Raw genomic sequence first — 18,503 nt, forward strand, 5'->3', positions numbered from 1 at the left:
ACGGATGAGCACTCACGTGGGCACTATACCTCTGAGTGTGTGTTTCTCTGGTGAGCATTCCCACTGCCTGGTCTGCAGAATGTGCTGGTGGAGCCATTGGGGCAGTGCCTGCATCCCCAGGTACTGTCTTTGAGACACACCAAGTGACAAGGTCCCATTGCAGGATACTGGACAGGTTAGAGCCAGTGTTTTCAGGCTCACTTTTTCCTGAGTGCTATTTTATCCATTTTTTGTAGCTAATGAGTTCCTAAATTGTATGGTTATTTATCTGTAATTTACTTCAGTTGTTTGCAGCAAAAAGTACAATTAAAATCATTACTCAATATCCTCTTTATAAAAGTTGGGGAAACTTTATGCTCTGATTAGCTGATATTTTCTTAAATGTCTTAACAGTGGAAAAACCATTTTGAATCTAACACAGAGAAGAAGTGAACAGCCTCTATGACAAATACTGGCAGAAAGAAACATGACAAGGCATAGATTGCAGCATTACACTGTAACAGTGGAGAAAGGAGTGTTAAGTGTTGCACCTTAAATGCCACCTGGGTGTCTCATAAAAAGAAAAATTACAATACTGGCCATGAGGAGGTGCACAATGTATTATAAAGCATCTTGTTGCTTTGTTTCCCATAAAAAATAGACATACCTCTGTTTATTTGCTGGGTAGTTTCTATGAAAATAAGGGATAAAGCTATAATAAATTATAAATACATTGAATAAACTCGCTCCAGTGCGGTTCTGAGATGCCAAGCCAAAATGGTCTGTGCCGAGGTGCTGAATGGTCTTGGCTTCAAAAATTCATAGCTCTGATGTTCATACCTGAAATACACTTGTATCTCATGTTATCTATAAACACACAATCTATGAGAGTTTTCAAATGTGACTGTAAACTTTTGTTCCAATTGGTCTGGTCATAAAATAATGTCAAACAACTCAAAAGACTGAAAAAGAGGAATCGCCAAATTTAGCGTTTTACTGTATTGCTTTGCGTTTTGGAGGTTAACAAAACTGCACTGAGCACTATGTTGAATTCTAGTGTAGAAGTGTGAATCTGGTCCTTATAACTTTTCTTGATTTAGTAAACAGTATAAGTATGTTTTCATTGTTTTTTCCATAATTTAATATGCAACAGTGTGTATAACTTGACATCAAGTTGATTTAATTATGTGCCTTTTGTGTTTATCTAGCTAACTAAAAAGTTAATTGGATTAAAAATAAGTACAGAGCATAATTGTTCAATCAACTACACATGCAGTCCTTGTATAACTTTTCTGAATATTTTCCATCTGAAGCTGAATTTGCCACATCGTTGTCATAGCATGGAGACAGTTACCTTCCTCTGTGCATCTTGATGCAGAGGAAAAATAAATGTCTTGCATGAATAAAGTGGAACACACAAGATTTTGTGTACACTACATATTTTCTATTTTCAACTATTTTAAAGCGGCCTTTAATGTTGAGCCATGATATTAAAAAGTAATGAACTGCCATCCTGTCCTTGCTGTTCCCTGCATCACACTCCATTGTATGAACCGTTGATCAAAATTGAATAAAGTCTTGGAGAGTTTTTAATTCTCTATAGCTCTACTCGACCCATGAATAAATTGATGGATCAAGAGGTTATTGTTGGCTTTTATTGATTGTGATGTAGTGGTTGGACTTATGAGCAATTGGTTACAGACTTTCAGTCCCAGCTGTGTTTGTAAGTTACGGTACGAGTGTATTCTGAGGCTTTTGTCACACAGCTTTTGGGAAAACGGGGGGGGGGGGGGAATTGCAGGTAGCGGGTGCCATGGTGCTATTTTGAATACACTTTTATGCAGCCTGATTATTTTGATCAGCGTGTGGCACTGTTACCTGTGTGGCAGCAGTTGGAAGCAAAACATGCTGTGTACAGTGACTTTGTAGTATAACTAGTATTTCGATCACCTACTTACTGTATGTCATGTGGCTTGGAACAAACAGGTGGTGCATTGTATACAAATCAGCTCCCGTGATCTGCTGTCTTAGCAAGTCGCCTGGTTGCAGACAGCTGGTTCCGTGTTTACCTAGTGAGAGCAAGGAACAGAAAGGCCCACTTGTGTTGCAGGAGATGCCAAAGGTACAGAAGAGATGAAAGAAAGAATGTCACAGCTTCTGGATATGTTTTGTTGGTCATTGTGTGCTCTTTTTTTTTTTTTTGTCGCTCATCTGGGTGGCTGTCTTTGGTTATGGTCACTGGAGCAACATTTCACATTAATCATTAAACAAATGACAGCTGGGCTGGTTTCTCTTCAGTTGCTTCTTGGTGCATGCTCATATGAGAGAGGAGTTTTTTATTTGGATTATGGGTTTGTATTTCAGATATGTAGTTTTAAGGCTGGATTGTGCACACACACCTAACATGATTGCATTACAGGAGGGCAGGAGATTTTAATTTGGTCATATCAATGCCCAAACATGGTCTGTAAGAATGACTGGGTCCTGTGGGTTGCTAGCACTGAAAGATGCCTCCTCTTCCAGTTGAAGCCAACACTGTTGGGACCAGCAGTGTATGTAAAGACAGCATTTGGGTTTCTGGTGTGTTGGAACACACAACGTTCACTGGTGGACATGGGTTGTATGAATGTGGTGCATTTGATTTGGGTAAATAGCACATGGGTTTCTCATGGTTGGAGGTGAAGGATATGATACACTGACAAGTGTCACAACACAGTATTCTGAGTGCAAGATTGAGTAATACTCACCATATTATTGATTGGATTGCAGTTTTAGATATAAATATTTTATTAATTTAGCTGACCCTTTCTTCTAAAATAACACACAGTGTTATCTACAGCTATTTACTCATTTATACAGCTAGGTAATTTTACTGGAGCAATTTAGGGGAGCTGCGTTGCTCACAACTATAACAGTAGGTGAGATTTGAACTGACAACCTTTGAATCTGAAGACAGCGACTCTAACAGCTACATTGTGAGCTGCCCCTTTCTATCTGTTTAATTCAAGCTGCAGCATGTAAAAATTTGAATAGGCTAATTTTGATTCTGGATCAGAGCCACCCAAGATTTCATAATACATTTGAAGTGACTTCTAGGGAACATGCCATTGGGATGACACTAGAATGCAGACAGTCATGTTTTGAGCCCTGTTTAGGCTCGCGTTTGCTGCACCAAGTGTAATCATTGTGTTTCTGTGATGTTATGGCTCATGTATTGAATTATGCATGAGAGGTTGAAGCTTGAGAACCCTTTTTAGATCGGGTAAGTGTGAGTGAAAGGATGGTTACAATCCATAGCACACGGATCACCTAAAATTGAAACTTTAACCATGTCAGATCTTAGGGTCAGTTTCCACTAATTTACTGTGATTATTAATGTTATATTCACCAAACTTGTACATATTACTACTTGAAGCTTATAGCGTTCTTTAATGTTCATTTTGTGGATGCTTCCTGTATTTGCAGTCAACACATACCATATGGAAGCTTGAATGTGTTTATTTATAGTTCTCTGCCATTCTTTGACCCCAAGAGGGTACAATTACTGTTCTCCAGTCAGAGTGCTTGCTTTGAGTTACTCGTTTCGAGCAGTCTGAGGGGAAAGACTTTCAAAGCAAAATTCTTGGATCTAGTAATTGGCATCTTTTTAGAGAAATGTCCACACAAGCTACCTCGCTGTCTGCTACTGCTTCGCATCTCGTCTTTCAAGTGGAGGAAACTATCTCAGAGAGAGTGTTAATTGTGCGGTGGCAATTAGGATCCATCCATCGCCTTGTTTTTAGTCAATGCTGAGTGTTGCAAGCTTTTCACTGGTTTCACCATTGTGTCCAATAGATGTGTGTAAAATTTTTGAAGGTTTCATTTTTTTTAAAGGGAGCAATGGTTATGTTTGCTGTGGCATGATTGAGATAGGTTACGTTTGTTATGAATGTTTTTAAGACTTAGTGCTAGATTAAGTACTAGTGTATTGGGCCAATGTTGGGGATTTTTTCCTCCTTTGATGTCTCATATTGTCATTGACGCAGAGCTGATGGAAGATTAATGGCTCATATTTTCTTGTCTCTGGTATGAACGCTGTAACTGTCTCCTCCAGGCATATAAAATAGGAAGTGGCTCTGATGAAAGCCCTTATTGCTCATTGCAGATGTTAATGAAAGGTGGGACTTGCCGAAACCACAGCAACTGAAATAATTGTTGTAATTTGCAGAATCTGTAATTTTTATTACGGTAATCTGTTTCGCCTGAATGTTTCATACCTTGAGTCATTTATTAGTTTCTCCGGTAATCGGCTTATTATTGCATTAAATGGGTCCCAAACGCAGTCTTTTTTCCTCAATTTACTTTGTGTTTTGTTGGATAATTGTCCTTGGTTCAATTAAATTTTTTTTTTTGTCCATGTGTTATATCATCTCTCCTATTGAGAGGATTGGTTATAATGTGGCAGTTTAATAATTGTATGAGTGTTACAGTTCTTTCAGCACTGCTTCACACACTTTATTCCCCATTTTGTCATGCTGTGGGCTATGGTTCTATCAGTTACTCATTAGCAGTATCAGTTTGTTTTCATCTGTTATAATCAGCAGGATTCTGTTTTTGTTGCACCTAATGTCTCTTTTTTTTTTTTTCGAAATAAGATCACATCAGTTTACTAGCCAAAAGGAACACCGTCAGTATGCATTTATTTATTTGGGACATTGAGCCTTGCTTTTTTCTTTACAATCTATTTGCTGTAATCACATAATTACTTAATCTTGACCTATGTTTATGTACCTGTATTATATTCTCTTTAGCTTTTACAAATGGGGTCTTAGTTTGCTGCCATGATATATATTGGAAAAATGAGTATGAAATAATGCAGGGCACACTGATTTTGGACACAAAACTGGGGCTGTATTTATGCAAATAGGCCTTTTTTGACTGGCAAGTCATTTCTCTTTCCTTTCTGTGTCTGACGCACATGAAATAGCATTTTCAAATAGCAATGGATGGAAAATGCATGCACGGACCTTGATGAATGTGCTCCCACCCCACCAATTCTTGACACGTGGCTGATGGATTCTGGCACTGTCCACAGACCGGGGCATCCTGTGAGAAATTGCGAGTGCTGCTAGCCTTGTGTGGCTATCATTAGTGCCGGCCCAGGAAAGCCCAGCGAGCGCCCATCTGCTGACTGAAGTGCTGCAACGGAAATGGCTCGTTTCCACCTGGACTGGGAAACATTAACCTAGATGTATGAGGGTGATAACATATTGGTCTGTGTGTAGGAGTTGTCTCTGGGTGTTTCTGGAATGAGTGTGGTAGAGAGAGGCTGTACACTGGGTTTGAGATGAGTGTACCAGATTTGAAAACAAACTTTTGGTTAAAATTCAATGACAGACTTTATGCTTCTGTAGAGGAATGAATATACAGTAATGTGGGATTGAAACTGGTTTGAAACAAGTTGCAATACAGAACTGATATGGCTATGACACCTATGATAAACTGAAGTTGATGGATGATGTTAAGGAGTCGAGGATTAAATTGGGTTTAATTAGCAGTAGTCCTGTTGAACCAGAAGAGTCAGTTAAGTGCGGTAGCGGAAGACAATTTGTCAGAACTGTTCTTATGTGGAAATGTTTCTGATGGTTACATTGTAGTAAAATTCAGATTAAAGCAGTACTGTTTTGGTAGCTTTGGTTGGTTTGAAATAAAGTACTATATGAAAATTTTACCTAATAAAATATCAAGATATTTATTATGTTCACTGGGCCCTCAACTTAGTTAGGACCAGCCTGGTTGAAACACTGTTTGTTTGATAAATGCAAAGTCACTTTTGCTCATCCAATAAAAGCTTAGTAATTCAGATACCCCTTGATTTATTCAGTTTAGATTGTCTTGAAAACCTCAGGTAAAGGTATAATACATTTTTAAAAATTGCTGTAATAGTTTTATGTATTTCATTTTCAATAGCGTGTCATCCTATGAAGGGTTGCTGTGTACTGGAGCCTATCCTGAAAATAGTGTGTGACATGGGGACCACCTCTGGACCACCATTGCAAGTTTGTACTTTTTAACATGATATCCCTGTCTGCACTCATATTACTGCTTTTGTTAATGGACTTAACATTCTGTATGCAACTTATTTTATTCAGGAATATATATGAGTTGAGAACAGCCTTGAATTCCCATCTGTTCTTTTTGTTGGACAGAGCAAATCTATATACTGAAGAAGGGGGGGGGGGGGGGGGGAGTAGCTCTGTTGGTGTCTGTGTGCGAGAAAGTGTGAAGGGAAAAGGCACATCAGTGCTTTGGGAGGAAGTGCAGCCCATTAGGTCCTGCCACCTTCCCCAGCTGTCTAATCTCCCTCCTCCTCTTTATTGGGCTGTCCTACTTTCTTCTACACAACATTTCTGTACTTTTGGGAAGAGCCAGGTGTATATTTTGCTTTGGCTAATGCAGTGGCTAAAGGTCAGCTCGCACCTCTCTAATTGAAGCTGCGAACTCAAAATATTTGCCAAGTGCATGTCGTGGGAATCAGAATTTGTCTGCAGTTTTACATTTTTTTAAAATTTAAAGTAATATATATCATTGGTCATTTTACATGACCCTTGTTAGACTTTGGACAGTTGAAGACATCAGCTTGTGGGGTGAGATTTTACTGCATGACGCTGTGTATTTATATACTATGAGTAGGCTGCGTATGGAAGCAGCTCTTGATTTCCCTTGGGTGCCAGATGTGGTAGTTTCTATAATTTAAAGATAGCTCTTAATTTGGAACAAACTGTAGAGTTTGACAGACTGCCTTGATGAAATGCTACAGATGCTATGTGCTTGCGTTTCTGCAATGTTTAACAAAAAAAAAAATCCATAAGTTGTTTTTATGCCACTTGCTTAGTGGATGAATCAGATCGTTATTAATTCACTGAGAGTTTCCGAGAGTAATGGTTCCCTGCACCAGCAGGCACTTACAATTTAGTGCTTCATGCAATTAATAAAGACCAGACCGGGACTGCTGCCAGCGTGAACGAAAACGATTTTACTGGAGATTCAGACACAACATGCAGCCCTGGGTAAGCATTTGCTGTCCTCATACTGATGATCAAGCAAAATGCAAGACTATTCCCCTCCCCTTATATTTTGTATCACAGATTACTGTAAGGAGCCTTATCCAACAGCAGTCAGTAAAATGGAACCTGGTGTTTTATTCCTGTCTAATAGGCATCACATTGACTTTTCGCCCTTTAAGATGACCACTTAAATCTCAAGCAGCATAATTTTGAATTTTTTCTTTTGAGGTTGTAAGCTTCCAGGGGAAAAAAAAATATATATATATATATATATATATATATATATATATATATATAAAAATGTAGTTGCATTACACATTTGTGATTTAACATTTTAGTTTCAGTGGTAAACATTATAAGTTCCGTACCTGTGCGAATTTGTGGATCTATTGAATGGTTTCACCTGACACTTGTCATGTGGGGGGATATTTCTGCCCAGTCACAGGGAATACTGGTTTCCGTTACAGTAGAGCTCTTAACACTCAGTGTCTTGAAATGATAATGATTTGAAATATTAAAGTGGATACGTTAGTTTCAAACTCTTATGTCAGTTCATACTTGTTGAAATGATTGAATTTGAAATTTGACAGCAGTTTGAGGCATAGTTGTCTGTTTCTTTCATTGGTTCTTGTGAGGGGAAACAACCGAAAACTAAATATGAAGTTGAGATCAAAGTTTGCAGTAACAAACATCTAACTTGACGCAAATATGTCAAGAGTGTAGTTAGTCAGACAGCATACTTGTCATGGAATCCAAGAAAGCGTTTTGTCAAAAATGAAAGGTGTGTGTGTGTGTGTGTGTGTGTGTGTGTGTGGGGACTGTTTTGTGAACAGCTTACTCTGTTTGCCTGCATCTTAGGAAGTATGAATACAGACAAAGTGCTCTTCCATTAATTTGGAGAGAAGTCCATGTTATGTGTTTGGTATAACTCCACAGTAGAAAGGTCTTAATGATTCAATTGACAAAATATATTTCTCAAGATTGCACAAGATTAACAGTCAATCATGTGATAAACAGTGCAGTATATAAAGGGCTTGGATGAGTATGTCTCGTACATATTTAAACAAGTCTGCAGAGTAAGTCTCAAGTCTTTTACCTTTGTGGTTTTGCTGCCAGGTTATGCCTCATGCCCTAAAGCAGAACCCCTGGCAAAATTTATTTACCATCCTTTATGCTCTGTATTAAAACTTCAATCATAACTTGGATTGTTTCTCTAGTATTGGGTAGACTCCATATGTCTTTTGGGAGGTTTTCATTGTTGGTCCAGATGGTTTCTAGAAACAATAGTATTTCTTTGGATCTGTTAAATATTTGCCCTGATTGTGAGGGTATCATTCCAGAAGACTGACCACAGCAGTTTGTGTTACATCACTGGTTCTTTAGAAATGCTTTGCAAATGTTCGGGACTACACTTTTAAACAGGGCATTAATATTTTGTGTAAATTCTTACAATTCCTCAGATCAGCTCAGCATGGTAATAGTGATGCTAATAGGTGTCGTAGTGTTTAATATTTATAAAAAAAAAAATTAAGCAAAATATCTATAGGTTACATTTTGTTGGATTCCGTACTTCACATCAGTACTAGGTTTGCAGAATGGGTAGCTGAAATAAAATTCCTGGTAGACTTTAAAGTAATGGAAGCTCTGCATGCATGTCAAATTAAATTTGATGGTAATTTAATAGCTCTCTGTGTAGTAGTGAGCAAGGTCAGGATGAAAATGAGCCCTGTCAGCTGGGTCACAATGCTGAGTTAACAAAGAGCTTTGTCGTATATCTAAACCAAGCTGCAGAGCATGTCATTGCGATAGAGGCGATGGATCATTAATCTATACTTAATGTATAGTCTTGCATTATGTGAATTGAAAGCTTGTGCCTTGCACTGATGCTGTGCTTTCCAGATGGATTAATATTTTTAAGTGGCTGGCTCAACTTCGCCGCCTAAATGTGGAGGAATTTAACAAATATGGTCTAGTTTCCTCAAAGTAGGTCCTCATAAATGCAAAGAATGCGCCATAAGTCAAAGTTGGGCCGTTAAATGAAACTCCTTGTAAAGTTGAATTCTTGAAGCTCTAATGGCTGTATCTCAGGGTATGAATATATTCCCATTGTAGATAATTCTGTAAGACAGTGTCTAATGATCACTATGTAGTATGTATTGGAGACCTTCATCCAAGGTGACTTAGAATTCTAGAGATATGATGCTAAACTTCCTACAGTAATTCACATATTAATATAGTAGACTAGTCACATACTTTTGTCCAAGTCCTACAAATTATTTTCCCTTCTGGATTTTCCAAAATGAAATTCTCTTTTCTTAAACTGAACTGCACCTATCCTGCAGGTAGTTCTTAGCCCTGTAATCAAACCTGAGGTTTAAAATCACTGTTTTAGTTGTTTATTGAACAGATGATTTAAATAATACTCATGGAATGGGCACTTTAAATTGAAATTCATACATTAAAACGATTGAGTAATATTCTACGGGGAATAATTAGCCACCTCAGATAAACAGCACATCTGTGGTTGTCAGTGGTCCTTAGAAATGTCTAGTGTATATTGGTTTATGTTCAAGCTTAGCATTCTCATGTGTTATGTAAGGACACACCAACGCTTAACTTTTTTTTGTAGCAAGGTTTCAAAAGGTGTATCGATTACATTAGTATGACTGCTTATTCTCAGAGGAAAAGCTAAATATCTTTAACCATGTTTTTATTTTTTTTAAATTTTTTTAAAGCTCTCTTTGTGATTTCCCCCCCATAATTGATCCTAAAGTGAACACCTCAAGCCCAAGCACTGAATTGACAATGACATTTATTCATTTAGCTAATACTTTTCTCCAAAGTGACTTCCAATTATTTACCATTTATACAACTGGGTGATTTTACTGGAGCAATTTAGGGTAAGTACCTTGCTCATTCATAGCATGCAGCTGGTTCAAATCCCACCTTCAGTTGCAATAACCTTGAGCAAGGCATTTACCCTGAATTGCTCCAGTTAAATTTTTTTTTTTTTTTCAGCTGTAAAAACGAGTAAATAACTGTCGCTTCGGAGAAAATAAATGAAATGGCAAAATGAATAAATGAAAATGCAGCATTTCTTTTCTAAAGTATCATGAGCTTTATAACAGTACTTAATGTATAATATGTGTGGATTTGCTCATAAGACTCCAGAGCACCTGGGAAACTGACCTTTTCTCTACATGTGTTCCTAAGTATATGGCGGTTATATTTAGTAGGGAAATTTGAAAGCTTCATAGAAGGCAGTTGGTTGTACACGTTAATTATTGGCTTTGCAACATACTGTTTCTTTTCTTATTCTCATGATAACATGTTCCAATGTTGAAGGTACCCTTAGCGTATCTTTAAGACATTCTCTTCTGAGTATGCGGATTTTCAAAGTAGTGTGTTTTTCTTAGAAGTTGACAAGTGGAAAGTAGTATTTAGGGATGGTTGTGGCAGGGTTATCAGAGAATGTTGGTTTCTTGTATTATTTTACAAATGGACTTGAAAGTGTAAGTGGACAGAGGGAAGTTCACAGCATTGGCAACTTATCTCAGACAAAACTAGTAATTATTCAGAGAAAATTATGTGTACTTACCACAGAAATGCCCCAAATGATTTTTAAGTAGGTCTGAAGTAGCTCTGTGCAATTTTTTGGACATTGTTTAAAATATCTTCTTAATTATGTGTTGTGAGAGACTGAAGCAGAAACAAAAACACATCTGCCCTTTCAACTGGGTTGAAACAGAAAATGTGATTAATCTGTCACAAATGGCATTAAGAGCTGCTGCTTCTACATGACAGCCATTTACTTTATTTTAGCCTCAAAACTATTACAGTATCCATCTCACTGTAGATTGTTCTTTTAAAAAAAAAAAAAAAAAAGTCTCCATTTTATTCTGCCCCTGCCACATCTTGGAACTTAGAACTTGTCCTAGACTCTGCTATCTTATAAAAAAGTTAAATTATTATTTCCTTGATATTTTTTAGTCTCCTTTGTGAAAATAGGTTGAGCATACAATCAGAAGTTACAGGGAAAAGCATTGCTGACTCTTTTTTCCATTTCTGAATCTTTCACTTATGACGCTGTATTCCTTTTGAATCCTGAGAACTAATAAAGGATTTTTGTGGTTCAAAAATAAAAAGGTGAAAACATTTTTACCTCCTCTTTTTCCCCTCAAGTGAACTGTCACTGAAGTCCCCAACTTATATACTCCTAAAAGCATGACATTTTGAGCCATGTGGGAATACGGGACAATCCATCAATGAGCCGTGCCTAAATATATGGGTGATGTAACTACCTTCTGTAATCATGAAAAATGAATAGTTATGCTAAATGCATAATTTAAGATGCCTGTGGGCCTGCACTGTTGTATTTAAATTCATTTGAGTTAGCTTTTGTTCACAATTCATGACAAATTGTGTTGTTACTGTATTTGTCTTATATTGTCTTCAAATCCTCCAAATATCTAAATAGTTAATTCAGCTCTTTACACTTTAGTTATTCTAATTGCATACAAAATGTGTATAGATATTTAGCTTTTTTGGTGTTCTGCTTTTCTTTAAAAAAAATTTTAATTTAAATAATTTTATATGTGAGTATTTAGTACTATAACTGCTAAAGTAGTAGTAATATGAGAATGAAATAAAATTTCTTAAAATAACATTCTACTTGGTATCTGCAGAAAGCTTGAAGTGTAGGTTCTCTTCTGACAAGAGTGAATCTCGACATGTGATGCAACTGGTTTTTGAATGTAGAAATAAATCCTGTATTTATATCCTGTATTTATTACACTTCATAAAATTTAATTGAACTAGATATCTTTGCAGAATTATGCGTAATAGTAATTAATAACAAAGGGAAAGACTTTTCAGAGTAGCATGCTACAGCAGAATCCATTAATTTCTTGTTGATTCTAACAGTGAGATCCCAAATTATTACATTTTTAAAATAAAACTGCAAGATTCATGAAGCATCCCCCCCAAAAATAGTTGTATATTGTAAACATTGTCCACACAGCCACATTTTAAGTTGTGATCTGTCTTTGATAAATGGTGACATGGCAAGTTCACTTGGCTGTACTCGAGTCTGCAGGCTTATGGGCTGTCTTCTCTTAAAAAAAGGATGATGAGACCGAATGAATGTTATGAGGCCCTGATTATTCCTTTTTGCCTCCTAAGCCTTCCTTTCTCAGCGATGGTTTGAGTTGAACTCCTCCTGCAAGTAATTTCATTCTTTTTTTTTTTTTTTTTTTCTTTTTTCCTAAGGTCAAGTAGGGTACTGCTCTTTTCAGTCACTATCTATTTGTCTCCAAATGCAAATAGAATGGACTGATTTGCATTGATGGTTGTGGAATAACAAGGGTATTTCTCAAGGTTATGCACGGTGCATCTGAACTGTTGTTGCAACAATTTGTTTCAAGGAGCTGTTTTCTCATTGCCTTGTAAATGTATGCTTTCTAACTGGAGTACTGAACTACTGAATTTATGGGATTTTTTTGTAGTAGTCCTATCTCTTGCTGTGTGGTTTCATCTTCTGTTCGCCTTCAGTTTTACATCTTCCACATTTGTTGAAAGCTGTAATTACAAAAACGGGGAAAAAAAGCTGGTACTACATTTATTCTTTTAGCTGACACTTCTTTCCAAAGCAATTTTTAATGTTAAGGTTAATATTATTACAAACTTATGTACCCATTTATACAGCTGGGTAATCTTACTGGAGCAATTTAGGGTAAGTACCTTGCTTAAGGGTACTACAGCTGGAGGTGGGTATGAAACCTACAACCTTGGGATCCAAAGGCAGCAGCTCTAACCACTATGCTACCAGCTGCCCCTATTAGTCAAGATATGGCAAAATTCAGTATGGCTACTGTGTCATAGTAGAAGCCAGTAATTGTGAGATTGTTAGCATGAACCCCCTGACTCTGTATTGCACAGAAGTCTGAGCCATAACTTTTGTTTGGCAGTGCTTCATTGTTTCATAACAAAGCATTGTGCTTTTCAGTGCCCGAGCCCTGGAGAAGGCCCGCGTGCAGCTCCAAGGTGAAGTTCTGCAACTGCGCTCCCGGCTTCTGGAAGAGCAGAAGAAGCGCGAGCAGCAGGATGCCCTGGTACGTCGCCTGCAGAAGAGAGTCCTGCTTCTCACCAAGGTGCGTAGTAAAGTCACAGCAGGGACCTTTTCAAAGCTTCTTGTCAGGTTCTGTCATACTTTGTTTTTGTATATTTCATAATGTAGTGCATGCAGCATCACAGGGCTCCTGTTTTTTCTGTGAGTGGGAACTGATTTCTGGTCTTGGCCCCAGATTGGCACCATATTCTCTTTAAAAGTCTCTGTGCTCAATGCTGCATCAGTGGACCATCCACTTGATAGTCCTAGCAGTTCCCCTGTATTCCAATTAGAGTAATTCTAGGTGAGTGCTCCAAGAGTTTAATTGGATCATAAGTCATAAGTCAGCCATGGATATTTTGTTTAAATTACCTGTTGCCTTTGGCTTTGTGGTCGCAAAACTTTAGACCCTTTTATAGATGACGTTGAGGGTTTTTTTTTTTTTTTAAAACAAGTTAAATGTATGTAACTTACACTCTTTATTCTCTTGGTGATAGTGCGAAGAATATAACTGGAGTCACTAGATCCACATATTTAATTAGTTTCTACAATCAATTGAAGACAGAGAGCAATATATTTCAACACCGAAATGATTTTTAATGTATGAATTGCCCCTAAACCCAGACGTCCTAAACTTTTTTTCATATCTAAGGCTATCACTGCTGGGATGATTGCTTTTGGGAGGTGGTACCGTCACACAAAAATGTACTTATGTGGCTAGCTGTACATACTAGATAATGAAGCTGAGAGCTCTTGTCGTTGACTGCTGGCTGTGATTGATTTATCTACGGAGAACCGTTTTGTTAGGAATATCCCAGGAAAATTAAAGTTTTCTCAACTTCTGCAAGTACAGGCATTTGTTATTGTTTGACTGCAGTTCTATAGTCCTTTAAAGTTGTATATTTATAAACATGAGCATGATGGATTATCTACTAAACAATTTCTTAATCTTTTATTAGAAGAGTATGTGTGTTGCTGCTCTACAGTATTGAAAAAAGTGTAATTTACAAGAGGTTTGTCATTCTCTAGTGTAGGCACTAGTGTAACCATTGAAAGTTTCCTCCATAGTCTGTGCTCCTGTAAACATTTACCTTGAGATTTCCATGAGAAACAATATCTTTATAAGTATTTTGCCCTTCTCTTATGAGGGCTAAAGGTTTCCCTTGATGGAAAGGGAAATGATTGAATTATGTTTAATGTACAGAACTATAGTTATGAAGAACTTTTTGTCCTCCTGTTTGTAGGTCGCTGACTATATGTTGAGTAGAGATGAGATACAAGTACTAAGACAGGACGAATGCTAGTCCACGGCTAATGCAGGACAAAGCTGTATGAGCATTTTTTTTCAATTTATTTGCTTTTCTTATTTGTTCAGATTTTTCCTGCATAGTATAAAAACACATTGTTTTGGTATTATTGATCTGAAAAATCTTACCATTGATGTTATAATTTGCTCTTGTTGAATACCTGACAGCGTAAATGGGTAAATCATGAATCTGATAATCTAACATTCTAAAACTCCTCGGCCAAATGCGCTGATTTAACGATGATAATTTTGAAATTATGAATGCATGAATGAAACTATTAATCCCAGAGGGATTATGTACATTTATTTACACTGATTTAATCCCTTTGTGTTTTATTTTAAAAATGAAGCATATTACTTGAACCTTAAATAGTGAGTCTGGGTGATTTTTAGAGCATGGTTTGAGTTACTGTTGCCAACAATCACATTGTCTTCTAAGTTAAACCCAAAATTACCATTCGAAGACCTTAAATTCTTTTGAAATTCAACATGGATTACTTTGCAGCTGAATGTAGTTCTGTGATCATCAAGCCTGACAGTTTCTATCAAGACACTCTTACCTGAAAACGTCTGCATACTGTTCGATCCTCTTTTTTTCCCCCTGGCTTCATATCCTACTTCTGAATTCCCACCACATTACTTTGTGTTATTTACATAATTTATTGATCTGTTGATATTGCCCTGGAAAGGGCAATCTAGACCAAAAATAATGTGTATAGTAATTGAGTCATTTTATTAGCTCACTGGATGCGTTTATCAACTGTAGAAATCACAAGGTGCTTCTCATACGCTGCTGTTTTTCAGACATAATCTGGGCTCAGTATTTAACCATGCAAGGTGTTTTGACCATCTTGCATATAGTAATTTAAGCACAAACATGCCTATTATTTTGATTTCTGATTAGATCAGTCGATGAACATGTTATCAGAAAACAAATGGATGCATCTCATTAAAGCTGACATGAATGTTGTCATCTTATCGCTGACACTGTTTTGGTGATTTTAATAAATAGCTATTTAATATCATTTTCCAGTTTCTATTTCTGCATGTGCCACAGGGAAAAGCATTGTTTCACAAGTGTTCTTTAGAAAAAAAAGGCAGTTTATTACACCCTTAAAGTGTCAGACTGCATCAGTTGTCACAGTGTAAGTTGGGGGGAAAAAACTTGTCTTCACTTCAAAGGTGTGGAAATGTCTTCTTGAATAATGAAATTCTCAGTTTGTCAGTCTCCCCTTAAATTTTTCTACCTCAAGTTATACTTGGGATAGTTTTGAATCCGCATTGCTGTAATAAGTAATGGCTAGATATTTTTATTGCATTGAAGTGTTAGGATTTATTTGAAATGGAAATGTCAGCAGGCATACTGATTGAAAGTTGGAAATTTCAGGTGAAAAGGGCTCATATTAGTACTTTCTTAGTCTTCCAGAATTTTATAACTTGAGCTGGCTGCTGCTTGCACAGGTGATTTTCTGTCCTTTGCACATTTTCTCTCTTAAAAGGCCAGTGTTGGAAACCTTGTCCATCGTGACTTATTTTACATTGCGGTAATCCTCACTTACCCCATGAACCACCCAATGAAAAGCAGTAATTACATTAATCGGCTGTGCACTCAAAAGAGTTTTAGCAGTAATTTGTGAATGTAATTTAGAAAATATTAAAAAGAAACATGATGGCAAGCCAGAGTAAATCATAATAAAGAGCAGATGTTCTTGACACATGATATGAGAAGTACTTCTGTTTTTAGCACACTGTCTCTTGGTTTCACATTTTCTGTTAAATGGTTTTGAGGATTATTTTCATTAATGTCAGTAATTTTTTTTTTTTTTGGGGTAGAAGGTAGGACAGCAATACAGCTCAGCTGTTCCATATGCAGAATATTGTTATAAAAAGTTAATGGATACTTTTAGGGACAGCTGCTAGTGTAGTGGTTAGAGTTGCTGCCTTTGGACACAAAGATTGCCAGTTTGATCTCCACCTCTGGCTGTAGTACCCTTGAGCAAGGTACTCACCCCAAAATTGCTCCAGTAAAATTGCACACCTGTATTAATGGGTAAATAATAAGCCACATGTTCTGAGGGTCTTGCCATTCTGTGCAACACTGGATTTTTTTTTTTTTTTTTTTTTTTAAAAATACTATGAAAAATGAGCATGTAGATATGTCAAAGTGAATTATTTGGGGAATTTGTGGGTCTTTCGTGTTGTCATTAGTACTTATGTTTTTGGGGATGTTTAAAAGTTGCATACCTTGTTTGTGGAAAGATGTGCATTTCATTTATTTGCTTCCATTTGGAGTGGATAACATCTTGGCACAAAAGAGTAGGACAGAACATTCCGGAGGGATTCTATTCATGTGGCTGGCAAGAGTGGACAATGACTTCATGGCTCTTATTGTTTTACTGTGAAAATTAAAGAAAAGAAGAGAGATGAAATAATGTACAACAACTTTCATTCAAATAAACTGTTTTGATAACAAACCCGAGCAGCAATATGAAATATTAGTTATCGTAAGATCAAATATCCTAGCTTTTAGAGATGATAGAATTGGCATTGCTGATAGTCAGTGCCTAAAAATGAGCAAATGCATTCATTTAGGGTGTGAAGGGTTTTTGCCATATGTGGTCAGTAAGGTGGTTGTGTTTTCACCTTAATGCTGAATCCATAGTTACCATGACAATTGAACAGAATATCAGATGTTTGGGGGGGGGATGTTTCAGAACACCTACCAAGACCACTTCACAAAGGAGGAAAATGATGGTGTGCTAAATGTTTACCACATACACAGGTATTTATCAGGACTTAAACATTGGCCTTTCAAATCTGATTGCCCGTGAGGCTTATATGCTACTTGGTTTATATGTTAATAATTAAGTTGAATGAATGAACTGGAAAAAATTAATTTTCAAAAAACAGGCAGACTTCTAGTCTTCAACTCTACACTAGAGTACTACAGTCTTCATCTCTACATCAAACCACCCATCTGAAAACAACACTGTCACCTTTCTAGTTAATGCTGCATTTCCCTTTGTTTGTCTCACACACCTGTGTTATGGGTTGTGTGTTTGGTAACTTTATTTTGGCTCGTGAAGAATATGGAAGGGTTGATTTTGAAAACTTGCATCGTCAGAATGTATGTTTTCTATGTATTATTCTGTGTAAGATGCAACTACAAAAAAGAATTCCACTTTTTTTTCCCTGACTTTTAAACTTATTGATAGTGCAAGTTGTTCATAACTTGCTGTGGTGTTTTATCTCTTTTTAACATGTCTGTCTACAAGTGCCTGCCTTAGGGTGACTTATGCCAAATAAACATTGCAGTGCACATACTCAGACCGCAGAAACCCAAGGTTACTCGCCAGCTGTTCTTGGAACTACCCAAATGGGCATTTAAAAATGCTCGTGGTTTAAGATTAGGTGCTCTGTGGAACTCTGTGTTAGAAACAGATTGCGTTGTTCGGTGAAAATGGATTAGTGCTAATTAAACGGATGTTCCTCCATGTCGGTTTGGTGAATTCATTTGTTTACATGCAGATGCAAAGGTGCTCTGAGGGAAAAATGAGGAGGATGGCAAGGCCTATAGGTTTGACAATAGCGTCAAGCTTTTTTTTTTTTTTTTTTTTGAAAATTTTGCTTTTGGTTAACTTTTTCAGCGTAACAGTGCAAGCAGTGTAGACTAAAATATATGAATCGCTGAGGGAATGTTACTACTGGTAAGGATTCCACAATAAATGTCTTTTTCCTAATGTTTTCTGCTATATAATTGTTTCCAATAGGGCAGCTCATAGTGTAGTAGATAGAACTGCTGCCTTCAGACCTGAGGGTCAGAGGTTTGAATCCCACCTATTGCTGCAGTACTTTACAGCAAGGTACTCCTAAATTGCTCCAGTAAAATTACTCACGTGTATAAGTGGGTAAATAATTGTAGGTAGTGTAACATTGCAAGTTGCTTTGGAGAAAAGCATCAGCTAAATGAATAAATTTGATGCTCTGTGTCACTGGTATTTCTTGTATATTGCTGAATAGACAATTTTAATTTCTTAATGATTCAATTTATACAAAGTGTTGGATA

The 18,503-nt window shown here is 36.9% G+C and overlaps 1 protein-coding gene across 3 annotated transcripts in view; it reads left to right on the top strand.

Annotated features, from left to right (window-relative positions):
• Positions 1-18,503, top strand: part of mad1l1 (mitotic arrest deficient 1 like 1) — a 152,647-nt gene that overhangs the window by 23,299 nt on the left and 110,845 nt on the right. For all 3 annotated transcript variants that reach the window (XM_018740908.2, XM_018740916.2, XM_018740925.1), the window contains exon 11: positions 13,030-13,174. In XM_018740908.2, coding sequence (XP_018596424.1) covers positions 13,030-13,174 — 145 coding nt within the window. The remainder of the gene's footprint in view (positions 1-13,029; positions 13,175-18,503) is intronic.

The sequence above is a fragment of the Scleropages formosus genome, chromosome 20 (assembly GCF_900964775.1).
Source record: "Scleropages formosus chromosome 20, fSclFor1.1, whole genome shotgun sequence".
Lineage (NCBI taxonomy): Eukaryota > Metazoa > Chordata > Actinopteri > Osteoglossiformes > Osteoglossidae > Scleropages > Scleropages formosus.